The following is a 26,714-nucleotide window of genomic DNA, read 5'->3' as shown; positions in this document are numbered from 1 at the left end:
GCAAAAAGAAGCCTTACAAGGCATTTGAGCAAGACAGAACTGTAAGTCATTGCAGGTTTTCAAAGACAGCTCTAATGGTGGTGTGGCAGCTAGATTAGCACAGGAGGTGCTGTAGAAGTTACCCTTATTAGCATGAGTCTGAATTTTCTTTGGTGCTGTCATTGTCATTGTGGAGTCCTGGAAACAGAATTTATTTTACTAGATATGCTGTTGAAACATAAGGCATAAGACTTGGATCCAGGTTTTTACTTTTCTGCTACATACTGGATCTACAAGCGTGTAGGACACAGGACTTCATGGTCTTCAATTTCCCCACATATGAGATGTGAGGACTGTACCAAGATTATGTGGAGGTTCTGTGATATAATGATTTGAGAAAGCACTTTATAACCTATATGCATGATACAAATGCTGTTTTTAGGATTCCACCCATTATCTCCTTTTTGTTTTTCTGATGTTAGAGATATTACTTGATTGATTTGATATCCTAAACCAACACATCAAGCTTAATATCCTATGGCATATAAATCACAGATTCAGTTGCATAATTGAGTAATCAGACTCAATTATTCAGTAGGTTTTTTAAAATTAAATCATCATCTGCTCTCCTTAATACAAGCAGCAGAGGTACAACCGTAAGCTACTGAATAGACTTTCATTCAAGGTAATTCCAGGACTGGTTGATTTTGGTCACCTCCACTCCCAATGCTTTCCCTAGAATAGTTAGTCAACAGGAAGTATATATTCAAATCTGTTAAAATTTATTTTGCATTCCTACCAGCAACACACACTTAGAAAATGGGAAACCAAGATCTTCTCTGTCATGTTTACTAAAGAGGAGTGCCAAATACATTAATGAGAGAACACTGTATAATATTTCAATTACATTTATTTTTCTTTCATTAACAGAAGTATGGATTCTTCAAGGAAGTGGCTCACGTTCAATTTTACAGTGACCTGAAATAAATCACAGGCATATAGTTATTAATCTCAGTGGGTCATTTGCTCGCAAACGCGTAAGTTTTTTACTTTTTAATTATAAATGGTGCCTCAAAAGTATATCTAGTTCAAGGACTGGGAAACTTTCTGCTCGGGAAGACTGAGTAGTTGCAGGAAAGAAGTCACAGGTCTTTACTAGTTGGTATTAGATGAAAGATTTTGTCCTCTGGGTCCTAATATAATCTTTAGTATAGTCTACATTTCCTCAATTCATTGATAACGAACGGACCATCAGTTCGTTTTTGAGATGATGAGACGATAATGACCTCTGTTACAAGTGGAGTATTCAGCCTTTAGGGTTTTATTGTAATGCGACCATCAGAAGTTAGGGTTTTAATATTAATTAGAAAAATGCATGATTTTCTAGGAAATAGGCTGAGGTCTACCTTAGACTCTAAATCCACAAGTTCATCTATTATGATCTTTGGTTAAAGTTTTGCCTTCTTTAGTGCTCTGATTCAGCCCTTAAATGCACAGCCCTTGATGATAGTAGAAAATGTTAAAAAATATTTTGCAGAAGATATTTTAATAAGACAGAGTTTATTTGTATTACATCACAGCAAGTGAGGGGTTTAAGCTGCTGTGTTGGTTGGATCATGGAAGGACACGTGTTTGTACCTCTGAGTAGAGATCCTAACAATTTCTACCAGAGAACAAGATTGAAATAATTTGTAACTTAGTGGTGCCAAGTGAAAACATTATAACATTTTTTTTCATGAAATGATGCATTTCAATCCACAAAGAACAAAGTTAGAAAAAACATGCTTTCCTCTATATACTTACCACCTATTTCATCTTAAATTGCACTTTATTTTTCTTATTTACTGCTCATTAAGAGGGATAGGTGTGGGGGCAGACCCAGGTACTGGAATAGGAGGATAAAAGTAGCTAAGCCATGGGTATAGGAATGGTGGATATGTGCCAAATGGATATCGGTAAGGGGGCAAACAAAGCTGCGAAGGTAGTTCATTTCTGTCACTGACCTGTTGAAAGAAAGAAGTCAAATTAACATGTGAGTTTTCATTTTTAAGTAGAGGTTTTAGAAGTTCTGAAATCATTTACCTTTTCTGTGTATACTGTAAACAGGGATTTGATTAATTTGCATTTTTTAAAGAAAATTTTAGGAAATTACTTAGAGATAACCATGTGCTTGTACGTTTCTACTTGTAGCCAAATTTTCCTGATAATCAGTTCTGTAAGTATAAGGCCAAAGTGAGGATGTTGAAGAGGAGACATCAGTTCCTCCTTCTTTGCCCAAGGACCTCAGACACAGTCTCATCTACCTCTTTTCTTTCTTCCCTCTTTCCCTCTCCACCTTCCTTCCATATTCCTTTTAATTTCTGTATCCTTAACATGCTAGTTTTGGTCTCAAAATCATGCTTCCTTCCAGATAATAAGATTTATGAGTGTAAACAAATTCCTAAACAAGACCCTTTCTTTTCAAATTTTATTTTCTTTTTGTTAAACATTTTTGATTAACTGTTTAGACCAAAATAAGCTTTTAATGAATTTTCCACCAGTGGGGTCATCAGAACAGGTCCACATTTCCTAATTCTCAAGTTGTTGTTGTTGTTGTTGTTGCTGTTGTTGTTCTTCTTCATCATCATCATCATCATCATCATTATTTTACCTTCTCTGGAATTGGTTTTGTAGTTAGTTAAAGGTGAGTGGAGACATGAGCAATTATGAACCTTTATTAGACTAGAAAATGTCAGTAAAATATATTATAACCCAATCCATCACAGAGTGATAAATCAGTTTAGTCCCACTGTTACATGAGATGATAAGATAATTCTCTTTCTGCAAGCAGAGAACAAATTCGTGAAGGCTAAACCTCTGTTGAGTCTAATATTCAAACTTTCTAAGGATTTCTCTAGATTTCAAGATGTTTGGATAAAGAAATATCTTTAACCACAGTCGTGAATATTTCATATGGAAATTTTACATGATAAAAAGAGAAAGTGTAACTTACACTTCGTTCTTCTCTTTCCTTGCCTTGAGAGACCTAAAGCTCAAACAGTAAAATTAGTTCAACTCATGCTAATAAAACACACAGAGAAATATACACCTATATAGGAGAGAAATAATTTGATTATTCACTAGCTAACATTGTCTCATAGTATATATTTTTTTTAACCTAGGATTTAAGCTTCCAGAAAATATTGTAGGAATTATTTTTCTGAAAAATGTTACTCTAAATTTACTCTAAATGCCTCAAATTCACCACTGCACCAAGGCTATGTGGAATTAAGCTACACACTGAACAGTGTATAATTTATAAAATTTTATAGAATATAACATTAAAAAGCCAGATATTAAGTATGCTTATAAAGTAGAATACAGTATGAAGAGGAGAAAAATCCTAGGATTCATGAATTAGAACAACAAAAAAACCCATAAATACTCTGGAATGTAGAAATGGATACTCACCGGGAAACCAGTGGTCACTGCCAACATGGCTGTGATCAGAAGGAGGACTTTAATCTTATTCAGAGACATGCTAGGAGTAACAGAAAGACCAAATGTTAACACAAACTCAGAAGATCTAGCTGTGGTACAAATTGTGTTACTAATAGCTCTTTGACCTTGGACAGGTTACTTAGCAATCTTAGGACATCAACCTATTTGGAGCATTGTTTTTTAGGTAACATCAAAGGTGTTTTGCAATATTATAGCTATGTTGCATTGATTCTTTTAAAAACAAATACTCACGTATTATTTAAGAATAATATAACATGGTGATAAGAGTAGTTTCTGGAATGAAATATGGCCTTGGTTTATACAGAGAATATTAATATGGGAATAAGTTACTTAGAGATCTTAAGCATTTAAAAACAAGATTCCATACAATAATAACCATGAGATTAATTTAGGTGATGGATTATTTGCATTGGTTCCCAGGCAGCCCCCCAAATTCCATGCTGTTTGGAGGGGATCTATTTTTGAAATATGAGAAAAGACATTTCCAAAGCATTTTGTTCTCCTTTAGTTTCTACTGTAGACTTATGATACACTTTGTTATAGTGTATCAGTTATATTTGCTAATAAATATTTGAGGAATCTGAGCTAAATCAAATATTTAACTAACGATCATATTATACAATTGAGATGTAGACAATAAAGCATAGAAGCTTGCATTTAAAACAATATTTTTTTATAAATACAATACGCCTGTTTTTATTACTTGATTTCAAACACAAATGGGCAATTTTCCCTGTGGGGTGGTACCATTAGTCATTAGCCTTCCTCTTTGTCATGGTGTGCATGCAGTTTACACTATGGAGTATATGGGAGAGCAGTCAGATTGGAAAGAGGGGGTTCGCTAGGGGACTTTTCTTCAAGTTGCCCTCATATTTATTCACTTATTTATCCATAAGGTATTTCTTGATCACTGATTGTCAAGCACTATTCTAGGAACTGGGTATAGATAACAGCTGAGAAAGTCCCTACTTTCATGGACCTTAACATTGTTATAATGTTGTATGATACATCACCATGTTTTCCGAAGATTATTTAATTAATTTTACATTGAGGAAAATGTCAGTTGCCCATGTCATTATTATTAAAATGGGGTGGCATGGAGTTGATTTTAATAAGATTCTAGGGAGATTTCATCATCTCTTGATGTTTTCTAAATATCTATGAGACAGAAAAATAAAATGTGAAAGAAAAAATATACTCAAGCTTTTAACTTTGTCTTCACTTTTTGTTATATTAATCAAAATTCAAATTGGGATTTAAAGAAAATACCAGGTAATGTTATGATTGTAATAAGACAAGTCAAGTTCAAAATTCTATAGGAAGACTAGCAGCATAAGCAATTAACAGTGAAAGTTTTACACACAGGCACACACTGGCACACACACACACACACACACACACACACACAAAACACACAGCTACTTCTCATAAACACACATATATACATGCATATAGCCTAACTTCTAAGTGCAAAGCATTGTGCTAGGTTCTGTCAGGGGCATAATTTCTGCCCTCTGGCAGCTAGTAAGGAAAGACAGATACTTTTACATTGTACTATACATAGAAATTACAAAATACTGAGAGGATAAAGAAGAAAACAGAGACAAATCAAGGATAGTTTTGGAGAGGATAGAATTCAAGCAGAACATTTACAATAGAAGGTATCAAACTGGTTTCAAGGATTATTTAAAACCACTTTAAGCAAAAAGGTAAATAAAACACCTCATGGATTCTTCCAGGTCATGTTTTGTAGTCGGCACATAGCATAATTACCAATTACCACCTTTTATTTGTCTTCTCAAGCTGTGGTACATACATAGCAATACATTGCTGTATGTTGGGGAATAAACCCAGTGTCTGAATAAGTTAGATGCATCTTCCTGCAGCATCAACTTCACTCAAAGATTTATAGGAGAGCACAAGTAACTTTTATCTTAAAATCAACATGGTATGTTATAGAATGGAATGTAAATACAGCAAATTTTAAAGGTAACACCAGAGGCTACAAGTAAATTGGCATCTGTTCATACTTTAGAGAATATTGGTTAGTGCATGTTCCCTTTATTTGCTGACTTAGACCCTTAAAATTAAAACTGATGAGCGTGAGGCTCTGTAACAGTCTTGGTGTGCCACCAGCATGCCCCCCTCCCCTGCCGAAGATTTATTCATGGTCATTCTAAAATATGCATTTACTATAGCTGAAGGGTGATTTTAAGAAAAAGTTTTATAAATAGGTGTATCCCACATGATTGTCTAATTACTTATAGTTTACAAATTCAAGCAACCATTACATGCCAATCTCAATAATTTTAATTTGGACAGCTTACAGGATGCGTATATATCTATATCTATCTGTCTAGATAATATAGATTATATATAAGGTACATAAAATATCTTGATATTTAAGATCAATGATATTTAAGAACTCTCTTACCTCAGACTTGCCAGTCAGTGTCTTCTCTTGGATACTGTGATAACAAATTGGGAGTGACTGGCCCTGGAATATCACAGCTAATTTATACACTCAGAAGTGAATGGAATGGAGAAGTTTGCGGCTTGAAGGCCTCTCCCTGGGATCAGTTATTAGTTGAATCATCAACTATCACAGTGTGTTGAAATTGAGGAATAACTGACATTTACAGTTTCATTGAAACTTTGGCTGAGTGACTACCAAATACAACTATTTGTGGTTTCTTTTCACAGTTGTGTATCTTTGTATGTTCCAAGCTCATCACTTCACATAATGTAGCCCCGTGCACTTATTTAAAAATCTTTTTCCTTTAATTTCTATAATTAAAACATTATTTCCTCAGTATCCTGTTGGTATTGATTATAATCTATTAGAAAGTTTTTTTGATAGTGCTGTAATTTTAAGAAAACAATCTAAAAATGTTAAATATGGAATTGAAACCCTTTGCATGATTCTACTTTTAGCTCTTTGATTTTAGGGTTAGAACGTCAAAGATCAATGGACTGTATTTGGTAGCATCAGATATCGTGGTTATGTTATGAAACACAATAATCTGTTTTTCAATTAAAGATGCACTTAACACAACAGACGGTGTATATCCATCAAATATAGGACTGAAAACTAGTGCCCTCAAAAAATTCAAGAATCACTTTAAATATATATGCATAAAACTTGGGCTTTTCATCATTTATTTAAAAGCCCTCAAAAATATTGCATACTTGTGTTCAGTTTCTGTTTCAACAGAATTTTTATGAACCAAGCTGTAGCAATACATCAATGTCCCTTCCTTTCTTTTATAATTTCTAGGAATTTTTCTCAAGAGAACTCAGAAAAATTGTGACAACTAACATTTCTTGAGGGCTTTAAGTGCTCAAGCACAAACGTAAGCACTTTGTATGTGTTACCTCATTTAATCTGCAGAACAACCAACTCCAAGAGCAAAGTACTATTATCAACATCATCTCCATTTTACAGATAAAGAGATGGAGAAATAATAACAGGTCTAAAGTATTATAACTTGTACTCTGACAGAGAATATCGAATACCAGCAATTTGGTTCCAAAACCCATACTCTTTAACTAGTGCTTTATACTGTCACCATAGCAGAAGTTTAGAAAAATCAGTGCAAAATTAAAGAAACATTAAACTTTCTTTGCCTGTATCTGAACATTCAATTTATCTCACTGATTTAAAGAAAATTGTTCCATTAGAAACCTAATTTATTAAAACTAGTATGTCGTTGTATTTTAGCTTTCATTTTGACCAACCTGGGGTTAGAGTGGATTTCCTTAGGACTAGGATAACGGGTTTTGTGTGTGTGTGTGTGTGTGTGAGCCTGCATGTGTGTGTATATGTGTGTTTGTGTGCATGTATATATAACTTACATATATAACTTATATATATAACTTATAATATATATATTCACTTCTTTACCTTACAACTGTGTTTCTGTTTCTTATACTTATCTGAAATTGTTCTGACAAAAGCTGCCAGTTGCCACTTAACTGTGAAAACCATAAAGGCTTTTTTGTCTTCAGGATACTGACATTTTTCGGGCATATAATGGTGGTGACTACTCCCATTCAGAAAACTAGTTGTCTTTTCCTGGGCTTCTTATACATTCTCTCTTGTTCTTTTTCAACGTTTCTGATGGCAGCTTTAATCTTTGCTGATTCTTTTTTCTCCAATTCATCGTACATGACCTCTTAACTTTTTAGCTTACACTTACTCTGAATAATATAATCTACTTCTGACTCCCTAGCCTACACCTTTAGCTTGAAGACTTTTTTTTTTTTAAATTGAAGTATTGTCAGTTTCATGTGTTAGTCTGGTGCACAGCATAATGTCCCACTCAAGCATATATTCGTTTCCATATTATTTTTCATTAAAGGTTGTTATAAGATATTGAATATAGTTCCCTGTTAGCTTGAAGTCTTTGTCTAACTTCACATTCCCTTTAGATGTCTGATGGGTATAGTTCAAACTGAAATTATTATTTTTCCCTCCAAATCTCTCCTTACTTTTGTTTAGTTCCTAAGCTGATGGTCCTTAGTCACTCATGCATCCAAGCTGGAATCTGAGACTCACCTTATCCTTTCCTTGCCCCTTCCCTTTGGCATCTAATAGTAATTAAGTTTTTCCTTCTTGTGTATTCCAGGAGTCAGGCTCTTCCATCCTCATTGCCATTTCCTTATTTTAGTTCTTCCTTCTCTTCTGGACTGTTACAGTGGTTTCAATTAGATTCCCTATGTCCAATATTCTCCATTCCCCAACCCATCTTCCTCACATTCTTCTAAAGTAGCTTTTAAACCTTTTAAAATGCAACTCATAGGGAAAAATGCATGATTTGTCATAACATTCACACACACAACTGAAACAAGGTTTAAATTTTAAATAGTTTTATTTATTTAACTTTCTAAATACATAGTATTTTTTCCGGCTTTATTGAGACAAATTTGTTATATGACATTGGGTAAGTTTAAGCTGTATAATGTAATGGTTTGATATATGTTTATGTTGTGAAATGATTACCACAATAAGGTTAGTTAACACTCTATCACCTCACATGGTTAGTTTTGTGTGTGTGTTTCTGTGTTGTGAGAACATTTAAGATCTAACTCTCAGCAACTTTCAAGTATACAGTACAGTATTGTTGACTATAGTCACCATGGTATAAATTAGATCCCCAGGACTTACTTATCTTATAACTGGAAGTTTGTACCCTTTGACCACCATCATAAATCAGACCTCTTCTTGCCACACATCCTCAGGGTTCCTCAGATAATTAGGTTTCTCACCTAATATAAAGAGATATGAAAGTATCTTGCATAGTAATTAGAACCAGATAGGGGCTTAATATGTTAGTTAGTTAGTTAGTTAGTTAGTTAGTTAGTTAGTTAGTTAATATATTAGAATTAGTACACATTTTAAGCCACACTATGGGAAGTCTTAGCAGTGAATTACTGCAATAAGGGAGCAGAAATATCTTGTTCCACATCTTATGTTCCAGATCTTGTAATATATACAAATTTGATATATATTAGAAATAGACAGTTTGTAGAAATTCAGTACACACACTTTCTTTAAGCATTATCACTTTTCTGTGATTTGAAAATCTTGAGAAATGATCTAACCATTAATAAGCTTGCATGTATGTCAATACTAAAGAAGAATTTTTGTTTTAAAAAGTCTGTGATATTTTCTAAGAGGATGGATACAGACAAATAAATCTCTGAATTCTTGTCAAAGCCCCTGCAAATGTTACATTCAACCAGAATTGACTTTAGTGACTCTGGATTCCTGAAAAAAATTATAGTCTTATGTATCAATGTTGTAATCTGAGTGGTTGTCAATTCCCAGTCTCCATGGAACACTTGATCCTCAGCTGCTAAAAAGAAAAGCAGTTATAGAGTTCTCAAGCCTGGAATTTGTACCAGCAAGTGCCAGAGTCATGGCCAGACAGCCCCATGTCCACCATACTGTTCCCTGGAATGGACCTGGCTTACACTGGCACCAGCTATGTGCTTACTAAATACTTTTCAGAAATTGCTTTGGCTATTTCCTGGTGTTTTTTGCAAGTTGTACTATAACTTGAAGCCCAAAGGTCAATAGCTGAGAACCCTCATTTATTGACTGTGCCTCATACATATGAGACATAATTTTGTCAGGATAATTTGAATTTTACACCAAATTCTATTAATAATTTTTTTATTTTTCATAGGCTCAAATGATGGAAATTCCCATATTTGATATGTTACAAATAACTTACGTTGCCCATGTTGCCATTTTTGACATATATTATCAACAACTGCGTAGCCCATTCCAAAACTTCCCTTTCCCTTTCAAAATAAATACTTTTTTCCAACTAGTAATCGTTGAATAAGAAACCTTAAGAAATTAATGATTCCTTCCTATGAACTATTACATTTGTAAAAAAATGTTTGAATAAAACCACATTTTTTGATACTACACATGGTTTACAGCACGGCTGCGCTGTCTGTTACTCAGAGCTCTGTGGACACCTCCCGTGGTTCCTCCTGAGTAGCCATTTCCCCTGATGATGCTCCACATGCGAAGTTTAAGAAAGTGGCCTGCAGAGTCCTGCATCCAGGATCTGAATCAATCCCCTCCACTTACTTAACTCAAATAAGTCTATTAATCTTTTATAACTACTCATTCACTCAGCATTAAAATAACAATGACAACATTATTTTCCTGTTTGCCTCATCGCTTTAACAATTTAAATAAAATGACATTTTCTATTTGGCAGTATATGACAATCAAAAGTCATGAACTGTGTATCTCCTTCAGGTACCTATCTGATTTTTTCCATGTTCATGGTCCAGAATTTTGAGCTTCTCCTCCTTAATTTTTATCATTGAATTATCAAGAATATAAGACATTTTCTGTGTTTAATAAAGATTCTAATTATACTAAATCCAGAAGGAGCCACATAATCAGAAAAATGTTCTGTTAGCTTTTCCTTATTCATGTAACATTGTCAAAATGCTTATGTGCTAGAAACTGACAGATGCTTTACATGAAATACATTGTGTAAATTCACCATAGCCTGTGGGACAACCTATGCAATTGTTCCTGTTTTACAGATGAGGAAAAGGTGGCTTAGAAGTTAGGTATCAAAGATCACAAATCTGTGTAACTGGAATACAGAGTTAGTCAGTTCCTAACCACAATACAAGTAACAGGAAATGAATTAGAAAAAATCCACTTAGTGAATCATAAGAGGGCTGTAGGGAATTTAGCTATAATCTGTTACTGTAAAAAGTATTTTTATATTGAAAGAGGTTGCATTCTAGCCTGTTTGGACAAAAGGCTACAATATATTAAAAAGACAGTCTTAATTTTACATATTTTAAATAATAATAATAATATATTTAAAAAGATGATGCAGTTTTATTTGGACAAAGGAACCTTTAGACCTGCCACAAAATATCTTTCTTCTGCCTGTTGTTCTATTCAGGCTGTCAATGGATTGGATGCTGCCCACCCAAAATGAACAGAACAATCTACTCTGTGGAGTCCATAAAGTCAAATGCTAATCTCATTCAGAAACACTTTCACAGACAAACTCAGAAATAATGTTTAATCTAGACACTCTGCTGCAAGTCAAGTTGACATGTAAAACTACCCATCATACAAAGAAATGTTACCCATATTCAAAAGTAAAATCAGTCAATAGAAACAGACCCACAATCTATTGAAATCAACAGAGAAGAATTTTAAAGTAAGATTAAACATGTTGAAGAATTTATAGGAATATTATTAATAAATGTGTTGAGTGAAATATTAGAAAATTTCTGGAAAGATAAGAAAATTGTTAAAAAATCAAATGGAAACCCCAGAACTTAATTTTAAAATCCTGAAATAAAAAATTCATTGGATGAGATTATCAGCAAGCAGATTGGATATAATGGAAGAAAAGATCAGTGAATTCAAAGAATGTCAGTAAAAATTTTCCAAACTGAATTACTCAGAGAAAAATTAACCAAACATATAAATACATATATTCATTTTCATATTCTTTTTCATTATAGGTTACTGTAAGGTATTGAATACAGTTTCGTGTGCTATACAGTATAAACTTGTTGTTTATGTATTTTATATATAGTAGTTAGTATCTGCAAATCTTGAACTCCCAGTTTATCCATTCCCAACCCCTTTCCCCCTGGTAACCATGTTTGTCTTCTATGTCTGTAACTCTGTTTCTGTTTTATAAATAGATTCATTTGTGTCTTTTTTAAAAAAAAGACTCAACATATGAGTGGTATCATATGATATTTTCCTCTTTCTGCCTTACTTCACTTAGAATGACAATCTCTAGCTCCATCCATGTTGCTGCAAATGGCATTATTTTATTCTTTATTTATGGCTGAGTAGTATTCCATTGTATAAATGTACCACAACTTCTTTATCCAGTCCTCTGTCAATAGACTTTTAGGTTGCTTCCATGTCTTGGCTATTGTGAACATTGGGGTGCATATATCTTTTTGAATTAAGGTTACCTCTGGTTATATGCCCAGCAGTGGGATTGCTGGATCATATGGTAAGTCTGTTTTTTAGTTTTTTGAGGACTCTCCATACTGTTTTCCCTAATGGCTTCACCAAACTGTATTCCCACCAACAGTGTAGAAGGGTTCCCTTTTCTCCACACCCTCTCCAACGTTTATTGTTTGTGGACTTTTGGATGATGGCCATTCTGACTGGTGTGAGGTTACACCTTATTGTAGTTTTCATTTGCATTTTTCTGATAATTAATGATATTGAGCTTTTTTTCATGTGCCTATTGGCCATTTGTATGTCTTCATTGGAGAATTGCTTGTTTAGGTCATTTTTGGATTGGGTAGTTTCTTTTTTTTGTTATTAAGTTGTATGGAAATTAAGTCCTTGTCAGTCGTATCATTTGCAAACATTTTCTACCATTCTGTAGGCTATATTTTTGTTTTCTTCATGGTTTCCTTTGCTGTGTAAAAGCTTATAATTTAATTAGGTTCCATTTGTTTATTCTTGCTTTTATTTCTTTTTTTGTTTGTTTTTGTTTTTTGGTTTTTTTTTTTTTTTTAATATTTTTGCTTTTATTTCTATTGCCTAAGTAGACTGCCCTAGGAGAACATTGCTAAGATTTATGTCAGAATACAGTAATATTTTAAAAAGATATCACATTATAACAAATTGGCATTTTCTCCCCAGGATTGAAAGGTTAGTTTAACATTGAAAAATAAAACAATATAATTTACTACATTAACTAAATGAAAGGGAACATTCATGTTTTTATTTCAGTAAATGCAGATAATTTATTTAACAAAAGTCAAAATCCATTCATAATAAAAATTCTCATCAAACTAAGTGTAAAAGTGAAATTCCACAATCTCATATGGGTAATTTATGGGAAATGTAAAGCTGACATCTTACTTAACTGTGAAATAATAAATGCTTTCTTCCTACTATCAGAAACAATGCAAGTATATCCACTTTTGTGCCTTCTAATCACCATTACACTGGACACCCTAATCAGTGTAACAAGGCAAGAAAAACAGTTAAAGATGTACAGAATGAATAGAAACAAGTGGAATTATTTTTTTTTCCAGAAAATGTGTTTTTTTAGCTGGAAAATAATATGGAATCTGCAAAGCAGATGTGGAACCTAATAAATGTATTTAGCAGGATAATGGCATACAAGCTCAATGTACAAAAGTCAACTGCATTTCTATGTGCTAAAAAATGGAAAATAAATAAATGGAATTTAAAAACATAAATATATTTAGAAAAAAGTTTAACAGATATTGCAAGACCTCTTCACTGAAAACCACAAAACATTTCAGAGATAAATATGAAATAACCTAAATAAGTATATGCCACATTCATGAATTGGAATACTCAGCATGGTTAAGATGCCAAATCTTTCCTGATCTAGAAATTCAACACTATCCCATTAAAACTCAAGCAGAGAAGAAACTGAGAAACTGACTCTGAAATTTATATGGAAATACAAAAGACATCACTATAATAATCAAGACTGCAATATTAATGCAAAGACTAAAAAAAGCAGTTAAATGGAATAGAATCCAAAAATAGATGCAGATGCATAGTCAATTGGTTTTCAATAAAGATCCCAAGGCAATTCAGTAAGAAAAGGACAATCTTTTTAACAAATGATACTGGATCAACTAGGCATCTGTGTGGAAAGAACTATCCTTGACCTGTATCTTCACACTATACAGAAATCAGTGGCTACAGATCTAAATGTAAAAGCTAAACCATTAAAAATTTTGTAAGAAAACATAGGAGAATATATTCATTACTTTGGGTTAGGTGAACATTTCTTTACTAGGACACAAGACACTAATCTCCAAAAACTGACAATTGAACTGCACCAAAATAAAAAATTCTGCTCTTCAAAAACCACACTATGAAGTGAAAAGACAAGCTCCAGACTGGGACAAGTGTTCACAATAATATTTATTTGACAAATTACATAATCCAGAACACATAAAAACCTCTTAAAACTCAGTCATATGAATATAAATGAAATGCTTGAATGTAATTTTCAAAAATAAAGATATACAAATGGCCAGAAGTATAGAAAAAAACACATATTACTAGTCATCAGGAAAACACAGATTAAAGCCATGAGATGCATCGTCATACTTGTTACTTGTTAAATAGCTAAAATTAAAAAGACATAAAATTCTGAACTATATGATAGAGTAGATATAAACTTAACTATTTAATATGTTAGGTTGAGATATAGATTTAGAAGTCAGTGATTACTTATAAGTGTTTATTAAAGTCACAACAATAGAAATGTTCATGTGTTGATTTTTGAAAGGGAGGGAGAAGAGAGGGTAGAGGTCAAACTTTGTGAAGGCTAATTTTGAAAGGACATTTGACAAAAGAGGAATTCATGAAAATGATTTTATATATATATATTTATATATATAATTGCCATATATGTATATAAAGACAATTCTAAATGTTGGCCAGAAGGTGGAGGAACTAGTATTCATATTACTGATCAGAGTATAAAATGGTACAGTCACATAGGAAACTACTTAGGAGTTACTTATAATAAACTTACCCTATGCTTTATCTCCACTTTTTGGTATTTACTCAACAGCAATGAAAACATATGTTTACAAAAAGACTTGTACAGGAGCTTCATAGCAGCTTTATGCCAAGTGGCCAATAATTAGAAGCAACCCAAATGTTCCTCAATAGGAGAATAGTTAAAAGAAACTGTAGTACCTTCGTACAATATAACACACAATTTAGGCAACGACATGGATTCACAAAAGTATTATATTGAGTAAAATAAGCTGGCACAAAAGAATACACAGTGTATGATCTACTTTATACGGAGCTCCAGAATAGGCAAAATTAATATACGTTGATAGAAATTTTATTTTTTTAAGTAGTAACCTGTCGTGAGAATGGGGAGACTAGATTGACTGGAAAAGAGAAGGAGGGGACTTTGCGGGGGTGATGGAAATGTTCTGTGTCTTGATAGGCCTAGGTACGTACATTTATATGTATATGTAACTCAAACCCATCAAACTACACACTTAAACTCTATGCATTTTAAAGTGTTACTAGACTGTGATGATGGATTGGTCATGTATGCAATTTTGGGGGTGAGATCATACATGGATTCCATATGTCTGTCCTGAACTAATGCTCTCATAATACATTAGATAGGAAGCACTCAGTGAGAAGGTTGGTAGGGAAAGTTTTGAGGCTACAGTGTGGATTACCAAATGTAAGCAAAACTGATTCTAGGGAAATTATTCTGCATAGGAGTTTTCTGATCAGATCTGTTCAAAATTGAGGTGCTTTTTCTGCTTTGCCTTTCTTTCACTGGCCTGGGATGGGGAAGTTGAGATGCTAGGATTAAAACCAACACAATAAAATACAGTTCTTTGCATGTATTGCAGTGATATTTCCATAAAGCGTACCTTCTTGTCTTCCTAACTTTGGTAACAAAAATGATAGTGTTTAAAACTTCTGTATAAAGTAGTTTGAAAACATAGACTATTTCACTGATGGTGATTATAGTATGCGTGTTTTCAAACATAGTTGTTGCTCAGGAATACCTTAACAAGACTTAACAGCTTCCTGAAGCAGATTGGATCCTGAACAGTCTGAGATTAGGGAATTTATTTTTTAAGCTGAGTCACTAAATTGGATTTGTTAAAAACATCCAGAGTAATAAGGTCTTTTTAATATTGCCTGAAATAAAATAAAAAATACAGCATGCTTAGCTCAATATTTATGTTTTATCAAAACATTTTCTTGAAGTAACTTCTTAATGTTTATCCTTGCATTACTTTATTTATGTAGAATTTAGCCCTTTAATGTGTTTATATGTTCATGTATTGATAACATTTGTGTATTTTTTAAAGCCTTTATTATTGTAACCCCTAATATTGTCAAACTCTTGACTTGATTATAGCATGATGCTTAGAGTTTTGCAGTTTTTCCTAAGTTCTGCTTCTCTTCATTGAACCGTCAAATAGAATAGCTGTGCTGTGCCCATTTCTCTTCTTTAGTCTCTGACCATCCCTTTTCTCCTCCCCCTTAACGAGAAAAGTCAAATACTTGCTGTATTCCGGAATGTATTCTAAACACTCAGCATGGATTACCTTATATAATTTTCAATGACCACACAAACTCTTGGAATTTCAGAACACAATGTTCCTACATGCTGAATACTTGCATCTTATCAGATATCTTGTACAATTCCCTAAATCATGTCCAATATTAAGAAGTCTGTCAATCACCCAGAATTACTTTCACTCAACCCACCAATTTAGGGAAAATAGGATAAAGTATAAAATGAAGGTAGAATAGGTGATTATTGGATTACCTTTCCATTGGGTAAGTAGCAGTTTCCAGAGTCAGAACACTACTAAATGCTGGAAAAAGATAAGACTCTAGAAATTGTGATCAAATTTAAAGCCTAAAATACTAATTAAATTTGTTTGAAACCACCTAATACATATTTACTCATTCATTCATTTACCCACTCATTCATTTTTCTTTTCATACACATACACTCACACACATCAACACACATCTACATACAAATATGTGAAGTATACTGAATGTCAATTTTCCTGTCTTCTCAGAATTTCAGCTGAAGTTCCAAAGCTGAGAAAATACATTAAGAAGTACTTCCATAGTACTTCCACAAGTAAATGGGGGAAAATTAACATTTTTCTGAGTTGACCCTTGAACAAGGTGGGGGTTAGGGGTACCAACCCCCACATAGTCAAAAATCCATTTATAAATTTTCAATCGGCACTCCATATCCGTGGTTCCACATCTGAGGATTCAACCAGCCACAGATCGTGTAGTATGGTTGTAGGTATTTATTGAAAATAAAAATCCACGTATAGCTAGACCCCTGCTGTTCAAATCCGTGTTGTTCAAGAGTCAACTGTACTTTGTATGAGCCAAGTATCTTACGTGTATTATTTCATGTAGCCCTTTCAGAGACTTTGAAAAGATAGATATTGCTATGTCTGTTTTACATCTGGGAAGATTGAGACTCAGTGTAAGGGACTTGCTGAAGTTTCCAAGCCAGATTGAAAGCCACATCTGATGAAATCCAAAATCCATGTCCTATTTTGTACAGGATGTTGCCTCCCCAAACCAGTGTACATCTTCCGGAGGACCTATCCTTTTGGGTGATGACAGCCATCTCTCCATGTAGCTGGGTCATATTGACAGCATGCGCTTAATGATATCTGCCACCAAATAATTCTGATTCTAATGGAGAGTGCATCAGAAGGAATCTGCTGAATGGGCCTGGGGGAAATAATGAAGTTGTATGTCAAAGCTAAGTATGTACTTGAGTTCATCAGTCTCAGTCACCACACTTATAAATCCAACCATAGGATATCTTTATTCTTATTGAGGCCACCATTTTCCAGCACCTTCCTTTATTAATTGCAGTTATACAATTCATTCAGTGATATTAGCTTTATTCTCATTGTTGTTACTTTCCAGATTATGCAATGAAAGTATATTTAAAAAGAAATATAATTTTGTAAAGATAAGGCTTACTAAATAATTGTATTATTTTCCTATGACTTATTGAAAGAGTGTAAGTAGAAAGGCATTCAGGAGAAGAGACAAACTATTTTCTATTTTTCAAAGAACTGATATTAGCATCGGGGAAGCAAATAGCCTCAAATGATATCCAAGGCACTGCCACATCTTGTTCTCTGAAAAACAAAATAGAAGAGCATTTTAATACCATTAGACTGTTTTCTGTAAAATTTCCCGGATATTTCTAAGTTGCTTAAAAAGATATAGAAAACTCCTTCTGGCATTGATGCCACACAGAGTGAAGGCCACACTTTACATATAAAATCTCTTTAGTACTTCTGATTAGGTAGTTTGAATTGGTTTGCACTGGACAAAATGGTGCATTGTAGACAGACTTTTCTAAACAGGTGTTCATGCAATTCATTTCTGGTTGCATTTTTGTAGACTTTTTTTTAATCTGAAGAAAGCCGAGTATTCATTTTCATAGAAGGAGGAATCAGAAGATACTCACAGGTCGCAGGGAGGGGATTTCAAAAACCTTTGCCGTTTACTTTTCCCTTTCAGGCCAAATTGTTTGCTTTTTCATGTGTATTTTTTGCTTCTTGTTGTCATCCCATCCTGCTTTTTTTTTATCAAACACCCACTAGCCTCACAGCCAACTAAGCCCATGAGGAAAGGGAGTCAATTAAAGTTATATTTGATATAAAATACAGAATTTTAAATTTCCATGTGATAGTGCAATTTTTTTTTTTTATCATTTTGAGACTTTATTTCATGCTAATCTGATACAAATGTTTTGGCACTGTTACAACTTTTAGCTTGCAAAGTGAAGTGGTGATTTGGGAGAACTGACTTTGTATTTGATGCCTGTAGAATGTCTTTTACATGGATTAGAATATGTACTATTTGTGTTTTCAAAGTTTATGCCAGGTTTATGGCATAGGCAGATAAGATCCTCAAAAATTTCTGATTTTTAGAAAATTGCTAAAATATCATGATTATTATTAGCTTTATAGGAATATATAAGCACTGACTTGGATTTTTTTTTTTTTCGTTTTGTTGTAGATCTTTTCATTAGTTCCCTTGACTTTTTTTTTTTTTTTTGTAATTTAGGATATGTCATGATACTTAATGAATGCCTCTTGGCAAATACCTACCTCAAACTTTGAATGATTAGTACATCTTACGGTTCCTTTAGGTTATCAGTCTTGGCCTAGTGAGGAAAAGGATGTTCATAGGAAGTTTTTATTAAATCAAAATTAAATTATATTCTGACTAGTGGATTATTAGTAAGCAATTATTAGCCTTCCTATTCAAAGGATAAATTCTACTATATCATTTATGCTATCATTATTTCTGTGACTAAGTCCTGTAAATTAAGCACTAACTTTATATTTTCTATTAGACACCAGTTTCTTATGTAAAATGAATCTTTGATTACCTTCTTTTTCATGAGCTCTGGAGTAATAGTTGGGTCTATAGCAGAAGTAAAAACACTTGTGCTGGGTTTTTGTGAAGTTGAAGGAATGACAATTCCTGCATTGGTGTGCTTAAAGTTTATCATTTCTTTTTGTAAATTCGGTAACACTCTTCCTGCTGGCTATAGGGGGTGAGAAAGAAAATAAAGTGGTTACAGGCTCCATGCACAAGGTCAAAATTGGGAAGAGTATAAAGCAAAAGGAGTGAGATGCAAAGCCAAGACTTTACTTAAGAAATAAATACGTTTATTAATTTTCTAGATTATAATCTATCTTTTAGAAAGACTATGAATATATACCAGTAAACATGGATGTCTCTTAATACCAGATTTTAAATGAGTGTACCTATGGAAAGCATCTGGCATGTAGTAGCCCCTCAATAAATATTTGATGGACTGAGCAAATTGAATCTTGAGTGGCAAGAGATTACAAGGGAAGGAGTAATAATTGTTGATGGAATAATAATATTTTCATCGAAATGAACAAGAGGGCAAGAGCCCGTAGTCTGTCAGTTGCTGACTTCGAGTAGCTAGCAGGTTGTGGTAAGGAAACGTACCATCACAGCAGGTTCAGGAGCTGTGCCTAGGAAGGGATCAAAGACTGGTTGCTGCTGTCCTCCTGGTCTAACCTGAAAAATTGGGAAATTTAAAAAAGTCTAAATTATGAATCTATAAAATATGTTGTTTTGCACCCAATGCAGTTAACACTTCCCAACTTCTTCAATTAGTTTCTTCAAAATGAAAACAATAACTTAGATTTGAGAAAGAGAAAAGCAGCTCCTCACAGTAAGAAACTGGTCTGACCCAGCAGCTTTGCTTCTGCGTCGTCAGGAGCTGGTCTGACATTCACTGCCAGGCCCTGGTGCTCTCCTGTTGTATGTTAAAAAATCCCACCCAACACGAACATCAGACCAGGTCACCTCTGAGCATGACAAAGTGCGACCAAAACAACACCACTGTGTAACTTTGTCTAAAGCCAGGTCCCTGTGCCGGGCACAAAAATACCAGGCATCCTCGGGTCCTGGCTAATCTGGAGAACTGCTTCTTTACCAGTCACGGCCGTTGCCTCGCTCCATTGTTCTGATCTTCTAGGTACAAATAGGTAGATTACCCAAATCATAGAACTACCCCCACTTCCTGAGAACACCTAATCCAAAGTGAGCCATGACTCCTTGAATTCTCCCCACTATCACCTGACACAAGCCCAGACCCTCTGAGAAGTCATTTCAGTACCTTCCTGTGAAGACCCCATGGCTCCCCATGGTGTGTGTTCTCCCCTGTTACAGTGAGTGGGTAAATCCAGCTCTGTCCAATGAGAGGTGTGTTACCGGTGGGTTTTGACTGAAGAGCACTGACAGATTTAACAGTTTAGGAAGCAAGTCATCTCAAAAATTAATTTTTACTTTTAAGGGGAAGTATGCATTTACTTACAGGTTCTGCTTGTTGTGGAATATATCCGAATTCAGTATAGAATGGCATCTGTCAGAATTTTGAAAAATACATTAGATTTGTTCTTATGATTCTGTCATAATTTTGTGATAACTGATTACTTAGAATTTTATCTATGTATTTATATTATACTTAAAGTTTTTTTTTAAAGTTGTAGGTTGTATCCTTTTAACGCCATATGATTTCTAGATTAAACCTCTCCCTTTCTCTTTAAATTTACATGACTTCATTGGAAGTACTTCTACCAGCCATTTAAAGCTTAGTTTTCAGTTTTCTCTAGTTGATTTGGCAAGTTTTAAGCAATGATAAATTTTTTAAAAAGAAATCTAGCTATGTATGAGCCACCTGAATTTCTATTAGAATTCTACCAATTTCTTGCATGTCCACGAAACTCAATATAATGTTATCTAACTGTATTTCAATACCTAGTGATCATAAGTGCCCTTTAATCTTGGCAGCTATTTTTTAAAAAATAATGGCTACGTGGATATATGACAAAAGGGATGCTGGTAGATTTTTAAAAGTTATAAAACTTCATTTTCTAATATGAGTCAGCTTTTGGCCTCTGATTTTATTGACATCTGTTCAGTGACTTTGTTCTTTCAAAATTCAGCCTTGGAGTGTATTTCCAAATTAGTGTCACTTTAAGGGGAAGCACAATATCCTCTTATGACCAGTCCAAGCTGTTGAGTTTTTGCACTAAGCATAATCAGATGTTCCCTTCTCTGAAAATGTACCGTATATTCTTTATTCTCAGGTGGAACTAGTCATATTAAAATCAAACACTTGAAATACCTGCTCCTCGAATAGCTGCTGTCCTGTTTGTGGAGGGGACCAGGCGGCTGTTTGTTGAGGTTGTTCCCAGGGCAGGAGCACGTAAACTGGGTAGTATTGAAACATCTGTTTGTAAACAGAAGAGTACAGAGGAGCTTCCTTTAGATCAACGCAGGCCTTTTTTTTTTTAAGTCTTCTAATGTTAATATTTTAAAACTGATTTATATTTAGTAATTCTATGAACAAAAGAACACATAAAGAGTCCTTCCCAAACTTTAAAAAAAATTTGTATTGCACATAACACTGGGCTTTGTTTCAAGGTTACTTGGTCAAACACATTAGGAAGTAGTAGATTCAACTAAATAACGGGCTTTTTAAAAGAGCACCTTGGACTTTGTATATAAAATTCATATACGTATGTTCTTTGTAAATATCTAAGAAGAAGCTAGCCTATGCAACATTGTCCCTACATTTTTTTTAGAATCTTCATTCTGCAGGACATGGTATTAGAATTGCTACCATAATAAATGGTCAAGAACATATTGCCTTCAATAACTGCCATTTGATTAAAGCAATCCATATGCATCATAGAATATTTGGAAAAACCAGAAATAGACAAGGAACAAATAAGATCACCCACAGTTTCACCACTCACATTATCACATATTGGCATCCACTTATGTGTGTGTGTCTGTATATGCATATGTGTTTAAAAAAAACGGTATCGTTGTACATGCATGGGGTTTTGTTTCCTCGTATGATTTAATAAGAGACTATGTTGGGTATGAGTTAAAAAACAATAACTATGATTTAAGAAGAGGTGTATTTCACACAGCAGTTCTTAATCCTGGCTAAGACTCAAAATCACTGATTGAACATTTTAACAGATAATCATATTTGCGGTCTGCTCATGGGGGTTTGATTCATTAGGTGTGGGCAGGGTCCAGATATTTGTAATTTTCGAGATCGTCACCAGAGATTCTAATGCAAAGCTAGGGTGGGGAGCCACTGGTTTAGTGGTTAAAGGAAGGGTGAAGAATTACATTCCAACTCAGCTGTTTATTTGCATCAGGATTGGGAGCTTAATCTCATTAACACTGGCTTCTTCATCCTTAAAATGAAGTCATTCCACTTGTCGGGTATCTAACTCTGTAAATGCTGTGGCATAGAATGAGATAATGTCTAGTGGTAACTTTTGTTTTGTAATAGGGATGGACAAAATTACATAATTGTGATCATACCAGAGCCAAGTGGTGTAACTTTTTATGAAATGGTCAATATTCGCTGGTGAATGATATAATTTATCTATATTCCTATTTCTTTGAATCCAGGATATTATAAAATTGTTTAGCCTGATCTTGAGAGGCTTTTCCATATTACTTTAATAATTCATTTAAAAAGATTCTCTTATTAAATGGAAATCACCACCATTTGGAGTTAAACTGAAAATATATAAAAACCTGGGAATGTTTTGAGCAGAATTTCATAACTCTCTCTACATCATATTATATTTTATCAGTTTAATGCATCTTTCCCTGAAACAAAGTTTAGAGTTGGGCAAAGTTAGCTCATAGCATTTTTCTAGAGTTTTTCCCAAATGCCAAAATGCCAAAATGCCAGAGCTTTAGGTGCAGAGAGGACAGAACCTCAGGCTTAGTGAGCTCCTTAATTCCCAACCCAGTAATGTCCTGGAAACTCAGGGGTCCTGGAGATTCTCAGCTGGCCTCCCTTTGGGAGCTGTTAAGTGAGCCTAAGATTAACAAACTGATGCCAGCCCAGCAATGGTAGTATCCAGACAGTGATAGCATTGTGTGGGTTTTATAGCCCTGCTATAGGGGTCAAGGCTACAAATGTAAAAGAAAGCATTCCCTGGAGAGAGTAGGCAACCATCTCTCTACAGGGGCTATGGTATTCCTTTCATTTACCTGTGCTGGCTCTTGAGGCATTCTGAAGGTGAACAAAGAGGGCATAACCTGCCAAAAAAGGAATGGTAAAAAGTTATACTTGACTTTTTAATCTAAAATTCCACAGCTGTTTTCTTCAGACCTAGCCATATAAATATATAATCTGCAGACTTTGATGATGACAAAAGGTCATCTATTACATGTACCATCATTAATGCTAATTCCCTTCTTTTTTTTTAAAGATGCAAGTTTCCTAATTTTCTTTTCCAAAGCATGCTGTAACACTTTTGATTCATGGCTGTGACCTAGAAGAGCTGATTTACATGGCATTTTTTCATGTCAGAAATCAGAAAGATGAGGAAGTACTTCCAGTGATGGTAGAAACATACTATGAGAAAGAATTCTTGCTCAGTAACTCCTGTCTTATTGCAAAGCTGATTCATATTTATTTTTCACATTCAACGTGCATTCTCTCTCCTTGGGGTAACGAGATGGAAGAGGCCCAACTTACCTCATTAGGGCCCTGTTGGGTCTGCGGTGGTGTCTGAGGCTGTGAGGGGTCCAGCTGTCCTGCCTGGGTTCCTGGAGTAAAAATGACCTGTCCTGGGAAGGGTATCTGATTCGGGAACAGTCCAGCAAACCGGTCTAGAGTTGATAATGAGAATTGGGAGAGTCCTGGAATTGGAGCCTGCTGCTGCTGTTGTAGTGTCTCAGGGAAAGGAGGGATCCAGGAATTAAACGGGCTCTGAGAGGACACAAAAGAAAGAAAGGAAGCACTTCTCTTTCATTTCAAAAAGAATTTAAAATCAGTCTTGAGCAAGAAAGAGACAAAACCTAAATAATATCTATATTTCCATTGCTACATTATAAAAAAGGACAGCATCTTGACACATTATGAGCCAGCAAAATAGCATGAACAATGCTAAATTCCCAGTGGTCATGATAAGGAATATGGAGCAGAATCAGGTGGATAAAAGGTGCAGTTTTTGTAGTTGCCAGACTGGTGTCAAATCTTTTTTTTTTTTTTTTTAAACCAGTTAGCTGAGTATGACTTTGTGTAAACTGGTAAATTTAACTATCTCATAGTTGTGAGAGTCTGTGCCTGGCATATACAAAGTTCTCAATAAATAAATGTTAATCAGATGATAGTTTTTACTTTAGTCTTTAAACAGATGGTAATTCAAATATATAGAACAAACTCATAGCTTTAAAAATTGAGATTTCAGAAATGGAATCAGAAAACACTCTGCTCTCATACCAAGTACCATAAGAAATGAGCAGGAGAAAAATGTTCTTGAAATAATTATTGAGGTTGGGGTACCTGAAGCTGTAGTGGCTGAAGCTGAGCATTATTAAGATTCAGCAGTAACTAGAAAAGGAAGAATAATATGAAAACAAGATTACTACACATGCTGAAATGATTAAGAACAACGTTTGCTACAAATATCACACAAGTCAGAGCCGGCTGGTCATAGTTTCCTGTTGGAGGTGAGATGTTTTCTCACTAAGCTTATACTGTGATTAGAGGTTAGGCTTTAACTATCTCTCCCCTGCTGTGTGTGAGATTGCACAACTTTAGCTCATGCCAGTGGTTTAGTTAGTCATTTGATGATCTTTTGAACTCCTATATACCCCATATTGATGCTATTAGAACTAAAAGATATGCAAGACTCTGTCTCTGCCTTTAAGAAACTTGCAATCCAACAAGGGAGGCAAAATAATATTCTAGAAATAACCTGGTGTACAAAACAAATGTGATGATTGGAAATGCATTTAGATACAAGGGCTGTTGGGCAGAACTGAAATATAAATCAGTGGAAGGCTTTTATCTCATCCCCACTGGGCTTTCATAAAAGAAACAAACAAAAAACCAGGGGTCATTGTTTTAAGTATTTATACTAACCTCATTGCTGTTGCTTGCAGACATAAGACGCTGTGGGATAAGCTAAAAAACCAAAGAAACAAACAAAACCCAGAAATGGTAAAAGAGTGATTTGCCATGGGTTTTACACAATGACTTCTGTTTTACCATGAAATCACTTACCGGGGCTGACATTGTGGCTCCCAGTATCCCAAGAAGAATTATAGTTTTCATTTTCAGATGAAATATCTAAAAAATAAGTTGTGAAATTTAGCTTTAAAAAGATTGTCTATGTAAAAATCATGATAACAATAATTAGTTGGTATTGTTCAATCAGAAGAGTAGTTGAGTGAACTCTACAGTATTTACTTACATACTAGGATTTTAAAATAAAAAAGTCACGTTTATAAATATAAATAAATATCACTCATTCTTTTTCTCAGAGCAGCTGTTTATAAAAACCAAAGTTGTTTGCTTGTCCTTTCAGCTTGCCCACGTGACTCACTTGGCGGCACTTGATGTAGTTACAGGAACGTGTGAACAAGATGGTCTCATCCCCTGTGCTGTTTGTTCTACACTGAAGAGAGTGGGTCCTTTGGCCCATGGGAAGCCCATGACGGGGATCAATGAACTAGATCCTTATTATAAAAGCAATTTTAATGTCTATTTAATGTAGTAGTAAAAAAACTACAATAAAGATCTGACAATAGCAGTTCAGTACCACACAGTTTCTAGTTAAAAGTCTAATAACATTAAAACATATTAAAACTAAGCAACTGAATCAATATTTTTCTAATTCAGGGAAAGAGGTTATAGAATTAAACTGTAATACTGATTTATAGTGCAACTCATAGGAATATGTCATCTCTTGTCCTCCAGATGTGAAAATGCCTGGCCTAGTTCAAATCAGTGACATACACAAGCATTGAGGGTGATCTTGGGTAGTTTATTCTGCGGAGTTGACTGACTTGTGTTCTTAAAATTATGAAAGCAAAGATTTGATATCTTACCTCCCTCCTTTACCTTTGAAGAGAAATCTAGACTCATTCGAGGTCTGTGTCCTTTTTGTCTTTCAGCTCTGCTGTTTGGAGCTTGTCTTAAATTTTAAAACCCCATCTTTAGAAAAGGAGGACCAATCATTTTTCAAAGGGACCAGTGATTCAGTGGGTTTCAGACAATGGCTTAGCTAACAACCCCTTTCCTAATCATCTAGGTGGTATATGGATTCCCACAATTTCAGTAATGTCGTTAAATTACCCTCTGAGGAACGTTTCCCTGTGGTCACTCCTGGCTTCTGCTTTGGTTATGACTAATTCCTCTAGAATAATTTTGCTCTACTCCTTCTTTTACCATCCTTAAAATTGATACCCTAATAGAGTAACTTTAAAAGACTTTATTCAAATATTAATGGGTGATTATTTTTACTTCAAGAGCAAAATACAAAATTATTAGACATAAGGCATGTCTAAAAGATAAAAATTCAAAACCTAATTAGGGGCAGTAAAGATTCTTTAGTTCTTCCATGCTGGACTGAGTAAATATGAACTAATTTCATTTAGATTCAACCCTAAAAACACCAGTATATCACCTTCTACCTGTAGAATAAAATTCTAAAAAGTTGTTAAATTTCTATATGTCTTTGACATGTATGTCTCCACGTGATTATGTGGCTTGAAAAAAATAATTTAACAAATATGAAGCATGATGGTCCAGATTTTAAAGATGATGGAG

General features: G+C 34.3%; 1 protein-coding gene and 1 long non-coding RNA gene across 3 annotated transcripts in view; one reads left to right on the top strand and one right to left on the bottom strand.

The window, feature by feature from the left end:
- LOC135321161 (uncharacterized) overlaps positions 1-26,714 on the top strand; it is a 344,866-nt gene that overhangs the window by 244,124 nt on the left and 74,028 nt on the right. The window contains exon 6 of the long non-coding RNA XR_010380695.1: positions 910-1,016. This is a non-coding gene — a long non-coding RNA (uncharacterized LOC135321161). The remainder of the gene's footprint in view (positions 1-909; positions 1,017-26,714) is intronic.
- ODAM (odontogenic, ameloblast associated) lies at positions 17,376-25,228 on the bottom strand. Of its 2 annotated transcripts, XM_031470146.2 has the most exons (12): positions 25,167-25,228; positions 25,026-25,067; positions 24,444-24,491; positions 23,634-23,867; positions 23,144-23,191; positions 21,240-21,344; positions 20,427-20,474; positions 20,229-20,300; positions 19,553-19,624; positions 18,960-19,118; positions 18,676-18,731; positions 17,376-17,694 (listed from the first exon to the last, which is right to left on the bottom strand). In XM_031470146.2, exons 1-11 carry the CDS (start codon positions 25,215-25,217, stop codon positions 18,702-18,704), a joined length of 909 nt encoding a protein of 302 aa, XP_031326006.1. In that variant the 5' UTR covers positions 25,218-25,228; the 3' UTR covers positions 17,376-17,694; positions 18,676-18,701. The 2 variants fall into 2 exon arrangements, with proteins under 2 accessions (XP_031326006.1, XP_010980663.2); XM_010982361.3 differs by lacking the exon at positions 20,229-20,300.

The sequence above is a fragment of the Camelus dromedarius genome, chromosome 1 (genome assembly GCF_036321535.1).
Source record: "Camelus dromedarius isolate mCamDro1 chromosome 1, mCamDro1.pat, whole genome shotgun sequence".
In the NCBI taxonomy this organism is placed as follows: domain Eukaryota; kingdom Metazoa; phylum Chordata; class Mammalia; order Artiodactyla; family Camelidae; genus Camelus; species Camelus dromedarius.
Note: the sequence above shows the minus strand (reverse complement) of the source record. Positions and strands in the feature narration are given on the sequence as shown.